A 20714-nucleotide genomic window follows, 5' to 3' on the forward strand; every position below is an offset into this window, starting at 1 on the left:
TGAAACTTGTGTTGCGTCCTCCTCAGGCCTTACAAGGAATGTGCAAATGCTAAATATTACAATTCAAGTAATATGTTCTTTAAATCTGTTAAATGATTACATGTTAAACTCTGTTAGTAAGGCAACTTTTAAATGAGTTTGATCTGGATAACATTAGTTTAACATTAGTACATTTTTACTGCATAACCTAAGCATTAATCTAACTTTAAATGTAAAAAATGTGTTAATATATATGGAAGTTACGTTCAACTAGAATAAAAATAAAAAGAAAGGTATAAAATAAAAGTATCGTTAATTGTTAGCTATTACATTAATTAATGTTAAAGTATATAACCTTATAATAATAATAGTAATAGTGTGACTGTTTAAATTTAGTAAATGAAAATATGAAAAGGCATTTTTTTTAATTACTCAAAGGGGATTCTGCATGAATCTGCAGGATCTGAATTCTAATCTAGATTTAATCTTTGAACTCACCTTCCACAATATTTCGGGTTTGATCTGTTACCAAGTTGGGAGTTTGATTGAATGATGCAAAGCCCTGTGGGACACAGATGAAATGGTGAGAGAGCGAGCAAAGCTGATATGCTCTTTTAATACCAACATGAAATCCAAACTGACCTTGCTTAATTTCTTTAAATATACACTAATGTTCAAAAGGTAGTTGGTAAGATTTTTTTTTGTTGAGTTTTTGAAAGAAATCTCTTATGCTCACCAAGTTTTTCTATTTTAAAATATAATTCATTCCTGTAATGCAAGACTTAATTTTCAGCAAGAAATCATTCTGACATGTTAATTTGGAGCTCAGGTAATGTCTTATTTTAATTTGATTAAAACTGTGATACAGTATAAATTAGGGCTGTCAGATGACTAATCACGATTAAGTTTTTGTTTACATAATATCTTTGTGTACTGTGTTTATTATACACACACATTAAACTGACCTCAGCCCCCTGCCTCCAACTTCTTGGATTCATTTCATTATATATGACCACTTGTCAGGATCAAATCAATGTTCAAAGGATAATTTTTAGTTTTCTCTTGTTGAATATCCTGTTTATGTTCTGTCCTGAATCTATGCAAACATGTCATGAGAAATCGGAGAAAATCATACCTTTTCCACAATCTGTCCAAGATCTGTCTTTAGAACTTCATTCACTTTGTCTAACTGGTCGGTCACATCAGACAACTAAAAAAAACAATATATATTTATATAGTTAAAAAAAAACAATTGTGAACCATGTTGGTGGCAATATGTTGGAAGAGAAGATGAGAAATCAATTTAGTACCGATGAGTAGTTGGCTGCAATTTCTAGTTTGGGAAGGGTGTTTCGTATGTTGCGACAAATCTCATTCGATATCGTAACTGTGCAGACAGGATCATTGAGGGCATTGCTAAGGCTGCCACGCACCAGGCTGAGGTTCGCCTGCAGTTTGACTGTCCCTTCCTGCAAAGTTTCCAAGCTCAAACTCACATTCTCTAGAGCATCCTTAGTGTCCCGCATTGCTAAGAGAAGAAACAAACGAGCAAACACGCATAAATGAACATTCCAAAACAAAGACAATAACCAAGGCACACTTAATTCCGAAGGACATAAAATCCAAACATGCATATTTAGTTTGAAAATACTCTAAATCTTATCCATTTAGATGAGATTGTCTTTGTATCGTTCAGTGCATTTAATTTTGGTTTTAAGACACATGATGGGCAGGTTCCACCAGGGAAAGACTCAAGAATAGACATGGGAAAATAACTGGGCCAGGTTTTGTGGGAAGAAATAAGGAGTCAATCACAACTTTGTTACAGATAGATATGGGAAGGACCAGTAAGAGTCTATTACAGTTTACCTTTAATGGCTTTCTCCACTTTAACTAACAAATCAAAAACAAAACAGTGAAATAAGACACCACCTAAAGCAATGGATTGAATATCCACATTGCATTCACATAGGATATACAATATATTATGATAGTAATAGTATTCCTGGTAAAGGTGAAAGAAAGAGAAGAAAGGAAAAAACACACACAAAGGGGAGTGACATACTTCCAGTCATGCTGAGAACCCCATCGAGGGCGGGCTGCACGTCCTTTCCCAACTCCTCATGTATCCTTCCACCCAAGATCACACCTACATCTAAAGAAAGACCACAACATGAGTCCTCACATCAGAAACACCTTCCATTCCACTCCAGATGATCGATAGCATGCTTACTCTCCAGGTCATGCAGCACATGTTGCTTCACGGTGTCATACCTGGAGATCAGGTAATCAATTTGCTAAAGGGGAGACAACACAGCCATATATTTAGCAAACAGAACCTCGCTTGCCAGTACTAAGACATATACTGATGAAAACTTTTGCCACTATGAAATCAAATATTATGACATTAAACTGTTCAACTGAAAATGTATCACATTCATCCATCCATCCATCCATCGTCTATCTCTCTGTCTGTCCATCCAAAAACCAATCGACCATCAATCTTTTTGTCTGTCTATTCATCCATCTATCAATCCATCTATCCATCCATCCATCCATCCATCCATCCATCCATCGTCTATCTCTCTGTCTGTCCATCCAAAAACCAACCGACCATCAATCTTTTTGTCTGTCTATTCATCCATCTATCAATCCATCTATCCATCCATCCATCCATCCATCGTCTATCTCTCTGTCTGTCCATCCAACAACAGACCATCAATCTTTTCTGTCTGTCTATTCATCCATCTTTCTATCCATCCATCTATTTATTCACCTATCTATCCATCTTCTATCTCTCTGTCTATCCATCCAACAAACAACCGACCATCAATATTTTCTGTCCGTTCATTCATCCATCCATTGTCTATCTCTCTGTCTGTCCATCCAACAACAAACTGACATCAATCTTTTCTCTGTCTATTCTATCTGATCTATCTATCCATCCATCCATCCATCCATCCATCCATCCATCCATCCATCCATCCCAGTGTAATAGTGCTGGTTGTATAACTCACTGCCGGGGTCTGATTGGCGAAGGTGTGCAGGTCTTTCAGGTTACTCTTCACCAGCCTCCTCATGCTCTTCAGCTGAGAACTCAGGTTCTGATTGGCTGCATATGCACAAAGGACCCCTGCCCTGATGATTAAAAACAGAATCGTTCAAACAGCACAAACTAAACCAGATTCAAGCTAGAAAAACAAGAATAGGAACATATGTCTCTGGAATGGCAGTAGGGGGCAGCATTACAACACACTCCCAAGACGCATGTTCCTCACAACTGTTCTCTCTTCTTAGGAGACTTTAAAGCTGCAGTAGGGAACTTTTGACGCTCTAGCGGTTAATAAACAGAACTGCTTGCGTCTTGTGGAAGAACATTGTAGCCGGAGCTACTTCTCTCTGTTTATGTCTATGAAGAATCACAAAGGTACTGGGTTACTCCGCCGCGGTACCCCCGAAGCAATCTAAAATAGTCCGAATATAAACACTTATTATAGGTGCACCCTAGTGATTCAGGACAAGCTAAAAACACGGTTTGGAAAATGGATTCATGGTGTACTCGCTTATTATGTTCATTTTTCTACATTTTGAACACAAACAAAGTTACGGACCGCAGCTCTGATTGGTTGTTTTTTACCGGGAGCGCATGACTTTCTGCAAATGGCAATAGGACCACTGGGAGGAGCCAGAGGAGCTTGATTTTTTTCACAGATTATCTGTCTCATATTCTACTGTCAGGACATAATGACAGGTTTAATAAATATGTAAAAAATATTTTTTTTACAAAAGTTCCCTACAGCACCTTTAATTTGCAGTGCTTTGGGAATGTTCTCATACTCTGGTAAACTTTTATTGAGAACTAAGAGGCAACATCATACTGCTCCAGCTCTATACAGGAAGAGAGCGCTTTTGTTATGCAACTCTGTGAGTAAATCCAAAGGAACCTTCGTCTTGAACAGTTGGCAAAGAACTTCAAACAAACTAGGGTGACTATGAACTCTCCTAAATTAGACTGAGAGACACTTCAAGGAAAAGCCAGCCATATTTCAGTACCTATTCATGATTCACGCTTCATAATTGGGCTGTGCTCATGGCTACTGTGGGAGCCACTGAACGATGGCAGCACCATCATGCTAGGTGTTCACTGCAGTCTGGGACAAAAGCCATGATTGACTTATGCAACAATAGTGCAAACAGGAAGTCTTTGTGTGTCATTATTTTGTTGGTTTTTGTGCATACATATGATTGCATCATACAGAGATGGATCTGTGGGTGCTGCGTATGAAATGCATCAATGCTTTCACACACTTCTGCAGGATTTATCGCTACTAGCAACACTGAAGATAGATGTATATGTGGGGCATGGGCAACTTCCTGTTTCCTCAGACACGAAAACAGTTTCAAAATGTGTGCAAATATGTTATTTGACAGCACTAGCTGTACAGTTTATTATTCTCTCTGAATAGCAACATAGCTTTTTTGTTAGAGACGCATTATGTTTAATACACAAGGACCAAAGATAAGCAACATTCAGAATACAAGAAGTGTCTCCCTTTCAATTCATGACGGGCACTTAAAATGAATTGGCCACATGCCCCACTGGATGCTGAGCTGACAGAAGAGGAATTTACTGAATTGCAGTTTTAATAAATTCAACAGAAGAATATCAATCATTCAACACAAGTTTTGCGACAGAACATGAATAAATTAATAAACACTGACTAACTGACAAATTGTAAAATGTAAAAAAGCTTTCTGGGAAATGAAGTGTTCCTCACACATGGACATCCATAAATTATATAAATAATATGCACATATAAATATGTGTGTGTCTTTTGTATGTTTTTATAGGTAATGCATACTAATATTACTACGAATTACAAGCAACATAGCCTAATTTTACAATATACTGTATCATAAGTGTTTTTATATTCTAGAATTACAACTAATAAAGATAAATTAAATTTGAAATAATTATATGAACTACATTTTTTATTCTGTTTTCCTAAATTCAATTCTGAATTCTGTTTTGCTACCTTTATTCAGATTCGATTACAATTTAGGTCTGAAAGAGCAAATAGCACACTGGTTTTATAATAGCAAACGTGATGAAATGCTGTGCTTTATATGCAGATAATGGGCATTGCAGAATGGTATCAGGGTAAGAAACAGACCACAGACTGATGGAGAAACAAAATGGGTGGCTGGCTACAAAGGCCTATTGTTTTTCCTCCTTCTCACCCCCTTATTCTCCATGTCCTCCTCTCTCTGTCTGGTAAGCTGCTATCTGCTCTGCTCCGTAAGGTCATAGCAGCAGTGAACAAAGAGGCTTTGAAGATGGCAAAGTGCATTCACCACAGAGGGCACTGAGATGGTCTTAAACTCTGCAGGGCACCTCATATGAACCAGCAATAGATAAATAAATAAAACAAAATAGAAATTTGCATTTCTTTATTAAATCTTGCTTTCTAAAAAATGGCTTTGAGCTGACTTTGGCATCATGTTGAAAATAGGCTTTGTAACTTGGGTTGGTTCAGTGCACTGAAGAATGTCTCTAAAGGCTAAAGGAGGAAGGAATCGCGTTACTCCCACAATGATTGCTGTATTTAGCCAGACTGGACCCTGGGGCTGCTCCCACAGCATCCCTGTCTATGAATGCCTCAGTGGGGGTTTGAGGAGCAGGTTGGGGGTGAGGACCTCCTTGACTGCCTCTTTATACAGAAGATGACCCACTGGGTTTGATTTCACCATGAAGGCGTTCAAGGTCTACCTGTTGATTCCTCTGTGCTCGACAGACCTGTAACGTGATCGGCCCACCACTGCCAAGCTACTGACCCAGACAAAGACAGCCACTGTCAACTGGAAAACGAGTACTTTTACTACTTATTAATGTTGAACTACCATTACCACAAAATAAAACACAAGCACAGCGATTAAAAAATGTGACTGAATTTATATTACCCAGTTAAGGTAGTACTGTGCTTTTACATACATTTCTTTATAAAAGTATCAATAAATAGCCCATTTGACAGATTTTATCCCTAAAAGTAATATATTTAAAATATACCGATTTCATACTAAGTGTAGTTCAAATCTATTAACATATTTACTGACATATTGCTCGAGACTTACTGATAAGTATAAAAATGATAATTAAACTTTATTTGTAGTACTACTTGCCTAAAATGTGTTTTAATGTCACTATTGATGAGTATTGTATGATATTGTATGAAATAATATTGGTGTTTAATGCAAGATATTTAAAGTGTACTTGTTTACTTAGTTCCAATAGTTCCACCTCAAATACTAATTTGTATAAGTATATCTTTAGTTGGACCTCGGCACTACTTCCACACAATAAAAGTACAAAATTCTAAAAGTCATTCCAGTTATTAGTATTGTATATTAAAAGTACAATTAAGTGTTATTTTTTTAAGTACATAAATATGTAAATGTATTTGTAGTATGCTTAGCATTAAAAATGTATTTTAAATACATTTTAGTTTCTGTATTTTTCGCTAGGGATATGTGAGAATTTATGATAATTTTGTGGGTAAGTTCATTTCAATTAAACAACTGAAAATGGATTAATTGTGATAAACAGCCAATGAGTGTCCAGCACACACAGGAAACTTCAACAGTTAAAAAGCATCTCTTATTAGTTTCATTATTCCAGAAGAAATTGAAATGTTCCTTTTAAAAAGTTCCCACGAGTTTCAAGTTGAATGTGTTTGTGGAAATGGAAGCGGCAAGCCCCATGTGTGTGCAGTGAAAGTAGGCCAGATCGGGCGGGTAACTGAAGTGTGAGACAATCATTTCTCTTTTCCATTCATGTGTAGGACAGAAGGAGGACACATGATTAACCACACAAACAAACCTCTCTATTCTCTACACCAAAATATTGTGTCCGTTTTTCTTTGAGCTGAATATTACATTTAAATACACATTATACATCATGGTTACCGACAGAAAAACCTCTTGACGGTGACTGATTTACATTTGTATACAGTGGACTGGCGACATTAATATCTTATGATGGATCTATTAAATGCTGCTTCACAGAAAACAATCACAACCCTGCAATCACACTGATAAAAAGTCAACTGAACCGTACCACATGCTGACTAAAACACACACACACACACACACACACACACACACACACCAGAGAGTCTGATGCAGTCACATCAGGACATATTGTCACTGTTACCATGGTTTCTCTCGCTTACGCAAACACATTCACACATTTTCTAGATATACAGACCATCCTCAGGCACTAGATAACCTAAATAAAGGTTTCTGAAACATATTAGCACAAAGGAGCCCTTTCATAACCCCTAACTGTCTGATGACCTTATAAGTTGGGGTGATTTCAATTTCACAATTTTCAAACTCCTAAAGAGACATCCACCAATCAGAGTTGCCGCTGTTACTATAGAAACTGCAAATGATTTCATCAAGTCTCTCACACTGTCAACTTTGCAGTCCTGTTTTTTTCCCATATATATATATATTTTAAGATTTTGCAGTATTTTTTTTTTTATACTTCTAGAACCGTTGTAGAGGATTGAGGCCGGATCTTTCGAAAATACAGCAATCTCTAGAGTAAAAAATGCATTTACACATGTGTGCCTGTAATGATTAATTATCAAGACTGAATCTCAATCTATCCATGCATTATGATATTTCAAGGCTGAAAGGACCGAATGTGCAAATGTAGGTTTTCTATGACTAACCGGCGTGATTTAATGAATGAAATGTGTGAGCGCTGCACAGCCCAGCTGCACTATGGATGTCATGTGGGTTCACAGGCTCTACTGTATTAGATTTGACAGGCCGTCTCTACAAGCTGAGCCCTGGGGTTGGCAGAGGAGCAGCGGCCCCGGTGACCTTCAGTGCCCTGAGCGTAACACTCCTTCGGAGTAGCAGCGGGGTTTCTGCTCTGCATCCAATCACAGCTAAACAACCGTCAGATGAGTGAAACCTTCCACCCCACCCCATGTCTCCAACTGTGTGCCATCAAGACCTAGAGATTTCAGTGTGAACCATATTTCTCATCAAAATGTTCAAAAGAGCAATTATCTTTAATTCCCTTAAGAAATGTAAGATAAAGATCTATAAGGAAAAAGGGTTTTATTAATTTAAGTGTGCATTAAAAAAACAACCTATGAGCTATGAGATGTTCTACACAGCTGAAGATAATGAATTTAATGAATGAATCTAATCATTTAAATGTATGTAAACCCTGATGTCTTATCCATGTCAATGTAAAATTCATGGTCCATTTTAAAGATACAGTAACCATGAATTTTACATTGACATGGATAAGACAACTGTGTTAACGCATTAAAATGAATAGATTAATTCTTTATCTTTAGCTGAGGACTAATTAAATATAAATACACATACACATTTAAATACATCTATAATAAAACAGCAAGCAAAAGCATGACAGCATCATCATTTTTTAAAGGGCAGCCTTCTCCAGAACGAGGACACAAATTTACGTGTGCGGTCATTTGTAAATAACGGCAATAGCATCTATTTTAAGTACAATGGCACATGGCAACTTAACACCATTTACATTGTAAAACAGAAAACATATGTTTTATATATTCATTATCATTCAAAAGTTTTATGGCTAGTAGGATTTAAACACTTTAATTCAACAAGAATGTGTTAAACTGATCAAAAGTGTCAGTAAAGACATTTATAATGTTACAAAAGATTCCTATTTCAAATTGTTGTGACTTTTTATTTATAATAAGATCTTGAAAAAAATGTATCACAGGTTCAAAAAAATATTAAGCAGCATCTGTTTTCAACATAATTTTATAGATGTTATATTAAACACAAAATCATCTTATTAGAATGATGACACTGAAGACTAGTGAAATGGCTGTTGAAAATTTAGCTTTTTTTATTTTTATAAATGCAACCTTGGTAAGCATCAGTGATTCAGAAACATTACAAATCTTACCAATCCCAAACTTAATGTATAGGGAATTTATATATATAAATAGCATATAATAGTATATATTTAGGATAGACCATCTTTTTATGAAGACCCATAATAAAACTACTTGCAGCCAACTTATTATGCATGTTAAGCATATACCAAACAGATAGTAATGGATGCCAGTGATCTAAAGTCTGGAAGTCTTACAAGAATTAAACTAAAAATATGAGTAATACATGCCTAAAGCTGTTATGCTGCCTGACCATTACACCATTGTGTTCATGACTGGGTTGACAGTGTCCCTAAGGAATGCTGTTTTTCTCTTAAGAGTGAGATGGCACTAATGAGGAGTTTTCTTGTCATAATTGGATCACTTCTTTAATTATTCATCAAGCCTAAATCATGCCCAATGTTTTATGTGAAACCAGCAGAGCCCTGAGAAAAGTGGCCTGAGTTTATCAAGCAATTATAATAAAAGTTTGGAAAAGACAAGACTACAGAACAAGAGCCCCGGTTTCACCCCGCCATGAAAAAAAAAAACACCATTCAAGCACCTCTCAAAACACATCAGAAAGTGTCCAACTCATAACCTCCTCTAGAGATGCTCCAAACTCAAGACATTTCCTATAACCTCTATTTGAGATTCCTTTCAGGACAATCACGTAGCATTTGATTGATTTTCAGTTAAACTTCTCGCTAAGAGACTTGGTGGCGCCTGCCTCATATTAAACAAGATTGACCCTCTTTAATCTAGCACTGAACAGAGGAATGTGCAGAGTAGCCCCTGTTACAGCTTCATCAGAATCATGAAGGTTGAAATCCCAGGAGCTTTGTACATGAGGAGACATGGCCATCTCCAGGCAGCCGGGCATGTGCTGTGGAATCTTTAATAAAGAGCCAGCCAGCTGAATGCACAAAGCTGAGGAACATCAAACACCCTATTCAGTTTGTCGTCACTATCCTGGAACTCCTGCTTTTGTACAATTCTGCTCTATTTCTTCCTGGAGTGTACACTTGTCCACAATATGTCTTTGGGAACATGGTAACTTTAGGAAAGAAGGAGTGTCCATGTTGAGGACTTTTATTGAAATGATCATCAGCTTTGAGTTTGCTTTGGATTATTTAGGCTCTATTCCAAAACCTTCTAAGCCGCCTTTGCTGTCTGCTTCCTGCGTTTTAAGTGGCACCTCATAAGTGACCAGTTTGGAAGGATTCCACTAATTCGTAACTGATTTGAATAGAGCTTGATGAAATCATGTTGCTAAGTTAAGACTTTGATTTTCTATGGTTATCATTCTTGTGTGAATGGGCTTTTACTTTGTTAATGCAAGCACACGTGCACATTCAGACAAACACTAAAACTTACGTGATAATGAAGGTGGTGGTGAGTAACAGTGTGGTCAGCAGTCCTCTAAGGCAGTCTGCGTTCTTCCGCTGTCTCTGGTGCATCTCTCCGCCGCAGTTATCACAGCAGCGGCACAGACAAAAGAGAAGCCCCACCAGCGGTAGCAGCACGGTGAACAGCAGGCCCAGGGCCGCACACACCACAAAACCAAGCTCATAATAAATCACCTGCACACAACACAAAGTTACATGATCCATAAATGCAAACAAACAAGGAGCTATTATTTGAGATGGTTTTCTGGTCTGCAATGAGGTTAAGGTAAATAAATCTCAGTTATGGCTTAACCTGCATCCAGGGAACCATCCAAGTTATACAGGTTTAACGTTTAGGTTTAGTTCTGTGGGTAAAAGGAAGGAAGAAGAGCCATGTGTGATTATTTTAGAACTACAGTTACACTAGCGAGTACTCAAATTAAAGGGGTAGTTCACTCATAGAATTTACTCATCCCTTGGACATCCAAAATGTAGATGAGTTTGTTTCAAGCAATATTATGGATAGACGATGTACATTTTAACCAGAAGTGAAGTAAAAAAATATCCTAAACTCACAGCTTTTCACTTCACAAGATGCTAATTGATTGACTGAAGTCATGTTGATTACTGTGATGACATTCTGACGGCACCCATTCACTGCAGAGGATCCATTGGTAAGCAAGTGATGGAATGCTACATTTCTTCAAATATTTTCCGATGTAGAAACAAACTCATTTGCATCTTGGATGGCCTGAGGGTAGATTTTCAACAGATTTTTATTTTCGGGTGAACTGTTCGTTTAAATTATTATTACAAATTATTTTTAAAGCAACACTAAGATATATTTAAATGAGCTACAAAATATTTTCACGGTTCATATTTTTTTTACAAAATGCAACAAGACGTGGAGGCTTTTTGCACTCTTTTTCAAGTAAAGCAAATATCCTTGTCTCCAAAGCCTTCCATTAAAAGGGCTTTTGAAGTGAGGGAAATTAAACCGTGCTCTGCATAATTTCCATGCCGTATGTAACATGACGGAATAATGTTAAATGCTTTTTCCATATGTTGCCACTGAATCCATTTGCACACGTCCCGTGGCATTATGGACACTTCTGAATGAGCAGGGCTGTCCTCCGGCTAGCCTGTGGATAAGCTTAATCCGCTGAATAAACCAGAGGCTTTGTCTGTCACTGAATACCCTCGCTTCTCCTCAAGGGTAGAGCCTTTCCATATTTAAAATTCTCTAAAAGTGGTTTTAAAAGCTCATTTCCCCTCATGCCTATGCGAGTAAGAACTGAAGTCTTGCTGGAAATGACACAAAAGGCTTTTATGAAGGACTTCACACATGCAGCACTTAGGGCATGAGGCTATTGACCATTCTACTATAAGTGGTCATTCCCTCTCACTGACCGTCTGATGTGCTTCTCTCGTATCAGCATATTTAAGCTTTAGACAGGTTCATCTAGGGACAACATCATCCCTGTTAGCGTAGTTACACTCCTCTTACTAGGTCATGGCTGAGCTAAAAATTGCAGATAGCTTAATATGAGGAAATGTGTGTATCTGTGATTATCTTAGCAATTACAGATATGAAAGAGAAACTGAATACCTTTTAATACAGGATGGTCAAGAAAAAATTAAATGAACATATTCTGAGTTTTAAAACTGTACTAAGAGTATAATGTTTATCTAGATAATTTAAATCAGTGTAATGTTCCCAGCGCTCCACAAGGATGACACAACCACAGTCGAGATTAGACTGGAGAGTAACACTGAAACAGACACGAACGGCTGGGCTTTGAACGGGTTAGGGGGCGACTAAGGAATGAGGGTGGTCAGACTTGGGTTGGGTTTGGCCCTTGGATCTTCTAGCAGGACACACAAATTACCTGTAGTGTCAGAACAATGTTTTCTGGCTGGGAGGAGCCAGGTGATGATAGGCATGCAGGACAGCAAAAACAGAAAAAAATGAACAGATGGTAAGTAAAATAAAAATAAACAGTCAAACAAATGGCAAATAAAATAACTTAAGAACTCTGTTCTGGGAACCAGACCCATTTTGACAGTCCCAGATATTGAGAGGAACATGGATTTGGCCGACACTTACATACATATCCAGTTCTCCACAATCTTAAGTGTTTCAAAAGCAAAACAGGGTAAAACTGAAAAGAATGAGTGAATGTGATTATAGACTGAGATTTGACCATTTTGAAATCATCGTTTTTTTATCCTACCCTCATGATTTTTTAGCTTAAGCTTAAAATACTAAATTAAGTGATGATCCTTTAATATGAAAATATACAAAACTAAATGATGTCTGTCTGTATTGCATATACAGTTTGTGGTTGGTATTGTTTTATGTTTTGTCTTATGTGTCTTATATTCACCAATACTAGTCTTTTTAAAATCAAAAATAGAGTAAAACATTTATATTGTGAAATTGTTATAACTTTTTAATATAGCTGAAAATGTAGTTAATTCATGTAATAAATTTTTATTGTAATAAAAACCTGAAGTTTTTTTGCTGGCTGAGTTCAAAGGAAGAACATTTATTTGAAATGGACATTTTTGGAAAAATTTAAGTTTTAAATGTCACTTTTGATCAGAAAATGTGTCCTTGCTCACTGAAAATATTAATTTCTTTAAAAAATGAAAATATACAGGCCACAAATGTTAATATAATATAATATAATATAATATAATATAATATAATATAATATAATATAATATAATATAATATAATATAATATAATATAATATAGGTGGCTGTGTATCTCTGAACTCACATTTCCTCTAACCATCACAAGAAATGTCGGTGACACTGATTCATTAAGTTTTGCCCCATATGTTTGTTTGTTCCCAGGAGGAAGATGCTGAAACTTCAAAGCAAGAGCTGTTGTTTAAACTCGGTTACTAAAAAGCAACAAATAGTTTCTTCCTCTGTTCACTACAGGCGATAATGCCAAAAGCAATTAACAGCTCTTCCAGAATAAGCACATAATAGGGCAAGGCTGTCTCCTTGGCTTTCAAACGCAATTAAAATATTGTTTCATAATAGATGCGCTGAGACATTGTCCCTGAAACGTAACTGTGGTGGCGGAGCACGTAATAGCGCAGAGGTTCAGGTAGGCACAGTCACATGCACTTACCTTCTGGTACTCGGATTGTATGGCTCCGAATTTATCCTTTGCCACTCTAACGACGAGATCTGGAATGACAGGAGAAAACTAAGTCAGCATGCTGTGGCCTCTTACAGTGCCGCCACGTCAGAACAGGTTACGTAATGTTATTCAACATCCAGCTGAAAAAAAACAAAACACCATCAATGAGCCCACGGTGGATGAGCGTAACCCTTCAGTACGGGATCAGTGATCAGCCCCCAGCTGCCGCCACGATCACAATCATCACAGTCTTCAGAGAAAATATTAGCTGTCTTCATACAAACAGACATCATTAAGTTTCCTCGGGGCGCGTATTAGCAATGTTTAGTTGAGTATGACTGTGCTGATAAAAGTTGCATTATAATGCATTAAACATAAGGTTTGGAGTACGAGCAATGACAAATCAAATGCACATTATTAGAATTGCAAAAAAGGAGGAAGCAGTGCTCTGTTACATAAAAATCTGTGCATTGTATTCAAAAGCAGAGATAAAAAGTTCAGTCAGGCATAGTACAAGGGGGAGGTAAGACACCTTGATGCTAAGCTAAGCTAAAAGTGTTACCGCCAGACCTGGAGATCAGCTGAATGGATTCGAAAACGGTAAAACACAACTGTTTAACTCTAGGGGAGTTGGAAAATGAGCCTATTTTCGAAAAAAGTGGAGTGTTCCTTTAAATAGACTTTAGTTTAACTCTGAATTGAATCTGCTCCAGAGTATTTCTTTCACAGAAAACTACTCTCTACAGATTCACTCTATAAGTTCAGGTTTTCCATTCCCATAGCACCATAGTCTAATAACCACCAGCATACGACATACAAATCACCTGGATACAACATCACAAACAACAGGTGCGAGGATGGCAAACATCCCAACATACTGAAGAAATGGTCTGCTGTCCTATAGCTCATCACAGAAACAGAGGAAATATATCTTTCACATCCCATCATAAATAATACAGCAGAATATCAGCAACGCATTGGGAATGTGATTTAATATTTGAATGATAGTTTAACAAAACTGACCCTATAAAATGAACAACTAGATTTTTTTTGTCTTTGTAAGCCGTCATGAGAATGTAATAATGTGCAGAGTCTTTTCTTATTTTACAGACACTCTTCTCAAACAACCCGTCATATAAATTAAATTAAATTAAATTCATATAGAGTCACATCCTAAAAATTTTACTCATGAAATGTCCAATTTCAAACAGAAATGTGTCACATTTGTAGTAGGCCACATTTCTGTTAAAAGTCTAGAATGTTGAAAACATCATAAGGAAAAAAAGAGTTACATCCTTCATTTGCTGCATTGCAGGGGTTTTTGGTTCTTTAAAGAGTAGCAGAGAATCAGTAATGGACTCGACAAAATGTTTTTCAGAATTTTCATAAGCATATTATTTCTATTCCTTCAGAGGAAATAGTCAATATGGCTATTTCTGAAACACTCAGGCCTCTAAACAAAACTAATATTTTTTAAACAATCATCACTGTACCTGTAGTAACAAGTCTCTTATTTTTGCAATACTATGGGTCTAATTGGCTTCATGTACTCTCTACAGAGAAATCCAAAGGGTCCTGAAGGCCTGCTCATCTTCAAAGGCAGGCAGAAGCACCAAAGTTTAGCGGATAATCATACATGGCCATGAAAAAACATCACCCGTCAATGCATTACCCTGTCTAGCTTTATTTTGCTGGTTCCTATAAGTCCCTGGTTAATTAGCATGACCTTAATTCAAAGAAATACGCCTTCATTAAAATCCCTCAGTACACGATTGCCTTACTTTTGCATCATATCCAACAATGAGGAATTAATTATACAGGAAGGAATGACTTTCTCAAAGAAATTTGCAGCCCCCAGTCATCATGTCCAACTTTTTTTTTTTCCATTAGCCATAATTAGCCATAGTTCGATTATAAAACCATCATGGAACCATTACACACACACACACACACACGCACACACACTTATTTAATTGATTAGTCACATTATTGCAATATAATTATGTTCCACGGTGTGCTACATGTAAAATCAATTTTAAATTGCTTTTGATTATTTTTTACAATGTATTTTTTGTCTTAAATTTGTCAACAACCAAAATATACTTTATTATTTTATGCTGGTCAAGCATATCATCAAAATTAACAAGCAAAAAGCATTTTACCACACAGACAGATAGCGAGAGAGTTCAGTGGTCTGTGGGCAGATTGGATTGTGGGTAAGGAATCAGTGGGGCATAGTCCTCCAGCTGTCTCTTCCAGAAAACTCTGATTCTCAGCAAAAAAGAGAGGACAAAAAGGATGAGGAGTGCAGAGAGGAGAAAAAGAAGATCAGCGTGGAGAGGTGGAAACAGAGGAGTGGAGAAGAGAGAGATGAGTTGATTAGAAAAGAGAGGGTTTGAAGCGTGTCTCTTCTTATACTTCACAGATCAATTGGGGCCGTCACATACGATAGTTTGTCTTTAACACACTTACAAATACAGAAGCACACACACATACAGAAGCATATACTTTATCTAAAAACACCCTACAATCTCGAGCATTTCCAATTGTTATCCAACAAGCCAGCTGACATCTTAGGGTGCGTTCACACTGACAGCGATTTGGAGTGACAAACAACTGGAAGTCTTTATTTCAATGTGAGATGGTGATTTGAGGTGACATGACCGGCAGACACCGTTGGGGATACAACAAGGTTAAGAAAAGTTCAATTTTATGTGATGCAGTGAATTCCAATGCATTTAAATATTTAATTTAATAGTCAGTTTTAGTTTAGTTTTAGTTTAATAAATGATAACCATCTGAATAATTACTTTTTGTCTACCCTCCATCCATCCCACCCGCAGTGGCACTAAGGCAGTGTCCAAGAACTTCATAAAGGCTAAACAAACTGTGCTGGCAGTTTCTCAGGCCCGATCTGTTTTCTCAGGGTCCTTTGTGAGTACCTCTTCTCGACTCTCTCTCTCTGACCTGGTTTGATTGGCTGTGCTTTCATTCATCTAACAGGAAGTAAATAAACTCCAGGGCTCAGTGGTAAACAAAAGAGGGGCCAAAAGCGCTGAGTGACTCACAATACCAGTGCAGAGAAGCACAATTCAGTGGACACTGCTACCCGCTTCATTTCTTGGGGGATACTTGCGGTACCCTGAGGTGATGACACAAGCTGGTATTTTTGTATGTTTTCTAAATTTGAGAGGGAAATCAATAGCTCCTGTGTTTGCAGCATTAAACACATGCATCTTTCGTGAACAAGTGTCGAAGACTTACACGGAAGAGAAAAAAAAACTTGAATAAAGTTATTTTTGCTTTCTTTGTGCATTTGCACAAAAACATTTTTTTGTATCTTAATAAAATTAAGATAGAACCACTGATGTCACATGGGCAATTTTAATGATGTCCTAACCACCTTTTTGGGCCTTGAACATGTCAGTTACGTTGTTGTCTATGCAGGGTCAGAAAGCTCTTGGAATTCATCAAAAATATTAAAATTGGGATGTCTTACAGTTTTGGGATGACATGAAGGTAAGTAATAAATGACAGAATTTTAGATTTTGGGTGAACTATCCCTTAAATGAAGACGTAAATCCAATGATAGGTCAAATCATTGAACAAAAGTGTCCTGCTTTGATCCAGCTCCGAGTTGCAGAAAGGTACAGCAGAGGGTTGCTTTAAATGTGCCTTTGTTAGTAATCTGACAGAATTACATGTGGTAAATGGCGAACATCTGACTCTGTCTTTGCATGTCCATGCGGGTTTGTTGTTCATCCACTGGCATGCAATGATCGCCACAGGCCTTGTGTGCTGACACAAATTCCTGCACAAGATAGTCATGTTTCCTAAGTTATAATCAGGATTTTGTTTGCTTCACGTTAATAGCTGCATTCCAATTTTTCTCTATTACGCTGGTTAAATTCAGACAGTTGTTTATAGCAGTGGTTCTCATTTAATGTCATGCTGCCAGTTGAAACTGTTGCCAGTACTTTTTGTAAAAAAAATAAATAAAATTAAATTAATTAAACTATCATTTTAATGATTTAATTGATAAAGATGGTATTTCAAATATATAAAAAATATAGAACATAATACAAATATAATAATACAAATATAATTATACTTTTTTCGTCATTGAATTGCAAAAAAGCTGTTGTATAAGGAATAAAAGGTTAGAGTAACAACATACAAGTATATATACCAAGTTTTCTCAAGCTATAAAATACCTCTGTGTGAGGACCAACATAAGTTTTGTTTTGTTTTTTTTCTTTTACATAAGTGCAGCATAGTAAGTGCACTAGACAACATGAGGAGGAGAAGAAGAAAGGTGCACATACTTCATTGAAGTTTGTGTACATCTTCTACACAGATGATTTGAACATAAGGAAGTGCAGCCCACACTTAAAGAACCACTTCATTATAGATCAATTTGTGTCCTGAAAAAAATATCACCTCATGACACATCACATACGCATGTATTAATTCTAGTCTTGTAATGGCATGCATCACATTCTTTCATCAGCGCAAACTTCTCTTTGATGCTGCCATTTTGTCTCCATCCTCCACGGCACTCGTTCCTTCCTCCTCTCATCCTCCCAGCAGGATGCACTCTCACACCCACGACTATGAGATGTTTCTCGGCTAGTGCAGACAAGAGAAAGAGATTTCCTCAGAAGTATGCCACTCTTTCTTTTTAAAGTAAAAAACCCCACCGTATCATAAATATTTCATCATGAGATCTCCCCAAGGTGGCTATGGAGATAAGCAGCCTTGAATACATTTGTAAGCCACATCACCTCACATTATCATGGCATGCCAGAGACGTGAAACTCTCTAAGGGTTTTTACATCTCATCAGTTAGACCTAAGACTTATATCTGTCAAGAGAAAGAGAGTGATTACAAATGCCCTTTCAGGGCATAAGTCTTCAGAAATGTTCTATGAAATAGCTGAAACGATGGAAAGAATGGTATGTTAGCAGGCTACGATCAATCTGATGCCAGGAACACATTGAAAATTTTATGTGCTAGCTCTACTAATGTTTAAATTATTATCTCGCTGAAGGCAGTTGGCTAAATAATAACTAAACCCTCTTACTTGAAGACAGCTCTTAAAGTGACAGCAGTCTTGTAATTAGTTTCTTTTTCTTATTCAATCGCTGACTGTTTACTTGTCTTCAGTGAGCTTGAGCCTTTTTTTTGGTGATACTGACACTGGTGACAAAAATGATAAAACTTTTGATATCATATAGATCTTAATTAAAGCTGCAGTCGGTAACTTTTGACGCTCTAGCGGTTAATAAACAGAACTGCTTGCGTCTTGCAGAAGAACATCGTAGCCGGAGCTACTTCTCTCTGTTTATGTCTATGAAGAATCACAAAGGTACTGGGTTACTCCGCCGCGGTACCCCGAAGCAATCTAAAATAGTCCGAATATAAACACTTATTATAGGTGCACCCTAGTGATTCAGGACAAGCCAAAAACAAGGTTTGGAAAATGGATTCATGGTGTACTCGCTTATTATATACATTTTTCTACATTTTGAACACAAACAAAGTTACGGACCGCAGCTCTGATTGGTTGTTTCTTACCGGGAGCGGATGACTTTCTGCAAATGGCAATAGGACCACTGGGAGCCAAAGGAGCTTGATTTTTTTAACAGATTATCTGTCTCATATTCTACTGTCAGGACATAATGACAGGTTTAACAAATATGTAAAAAATATATTTTTACAAAAGTTACCTACTGCAGCTTTAAAGTAAAAGCAACTAAATTGTGATGTATATTGTTACCGTGAAATGAAACTACTCATATTTGTCATATAGGATTTTGTCCACATAGTCCTCCCCAAGGCATTATAATTTTTTCGGATATAATTGAATTATTTTCATTTAAGTCATGTTTCTTCTTTCAGAAATCAGAGTGGGCGATGCCTGATTCCATTCCAAAAAATAAAATTTTAATACCGTGTCAAATCAGCACCCAAAGGACCAATGGTATTTACACTTGTCACTTTATGTATTTTCTCTGATCAGGCGGTTATCCGATTTGTTTAAACTGTTCCATTTACTCTTGGCCTCATAATTGTGTCTCGCATCACCGAAAGCAACAGCCATGCCCTGCGTTTTATTTATCATCAGCTGATTTCAGGATCAGAAACTGCAAAAGCTGAGAAAGCATCAACAGCACTGCTGAGAGAATTTAGAGTTCACCACTTTTAATAAAGACTGCATTTTCAGGAAGCGATGCTGAACAGTAGTTTTCATTTGTAGCAGTTTGTGCAGCTGCTTGATGAAGAGAGATGCTTATCTCTTGTAAATTGCATGTGGCTCCAAAAATCAGATGTGTTTACGCAGAATAGTTGTGTCTGGAAAGCATGTTTTTTTTTTTTTTTTTTTTTTTTTTTTTGGAACAGAAATATTTTGTAACATTATACATGTCATTACTGTCACTTATGATCAATTTAATTTGTCCATGTTCTATACAACTCTTACTGACCAAACTACTGACTATATTTTAACTATATTTTCTACATATTCAGAATAATTTCTCATTTTCATTATTATTATTATATTGTAATTGCACACATGACATTATTCCTGCGGAAGACAAAATGGAGAAGTAAAAGAATAATTTTAGAAACAAACTGAGCTAATACTAAGTCAACGATAAGAATGTCCCAAGTGTATGCGAAGTCACCAAAGATTTCTGAGAGGCATTACTATTATTACATGGTTTACAGCCCTAACAGACATCGAAGAGAACTGCATGGATAAGAGGATTATACTGTAAAAAATGCATATCAGAGAGATACATTTCCAAGGGCATTCTGAATTTTGCTCTTGTATCCTGTTTACTGCCAAAAGCCTAAGGGAGATGCGTAGAGAGTTAGATCTGCCAGACGTCTCTCGTAAACAAAGCTATCAGTTCTCAGCAACCAGACTGAGGCATAGAAACTGGCTAAATGTGCTGTGAGATCGATATTAAACCATGACAGAGGAAAGACTCAGCTCAACATGCAAAATTCATTAAAAGATTCATTTTCAACATTTCTAATAATAGTATTAATAGTATCATAATAGTAGTATCATGTGACACTGAAAAATGGATTAATGACTGTTGAAAATTCAGATTTGCATCACAGGAATAAATTCCATTTTAAAATATATTGAAATAGAAACAGTTATTCTAAATTGTAATAATATTTCACAATACTACTGTTTTTAATCAAATAAATACAGTCTTGGTGA

The 20714-nt window shown here is 36.7% G+C and overlaps 1 protein-coding gene across 12 annotated transcripts in view; it reads right to left on the bottom strand.

Moving 5' to 3' along the window:
- LOC127971147 (prominin-1-A) overlaps positions 1 to 20714 on the bottom strand; it is a 44755-nt gene that overhangs the window by 11855 nt on the left and 12186 nt on the right. For 7 of the 12 annotated variants that reach the window (XM_052573973.1, XM_052573967.1, XM_052573964.1 and 4 more), the window contains exons 2-11: positions 13465 to 13523; positions 12205 to 12231; positions 10305 to 10510; positions 2997 to 3117; positions 2213 to 2276; positions 2045 to 2134; positions 1849 to 1872; positions 1290 to 1507; positions 1115 to 1189; positions 478 to 541 (exon numbers count right to left, since the gene is read on the bottom strand). In XM_052573973.1, the coding sequence (XP_052429933.1) occupies positions 478 to 541; positions 1115 to 1189; positions 1290 to 1507; positions 1849 to 1872; positions 2045 to 2134; positions 2213 to 2276; positions 2997 to 3117; positions 10305 to 10510; positions 12205 to 12231; positions 13465 to 13523 (948 nt within the window). The remainder of the gene's footprint in view (positions 1 to 477; positions 542 to 1114; positions 1190 to 1289; positions 1508 to 1848; positions 1873 to 2044; positions 2135 to 2212; positions 2277 to 2996; positions 3118 to 10304; positions 10511 to 12204; positions 12232 to 13464; positions 13524 to 20714) is intronic. The other 5 variants (XM_052573966.1, XM_052573975.1, XM_052573969.1 and 2 more) reach the window with 3 other exon arrangements.

The sequence above is a fragment of the Carassius gibelio genome, chromosome B14, assembly GCF_023724105.1.
Source record: "Carassius gibelio isolate Cgi1373 ecotype wild population from Czech Republic chromosome B14, carGib1.2-hapl.c, whole genome shotgun sequence".
Lineage (NCBI taxonomy): Eukaryota > Metazoa > Chordata > Actinopteri > Cypriniformes > Cyprinidae > Carassius > Carassius gibelio.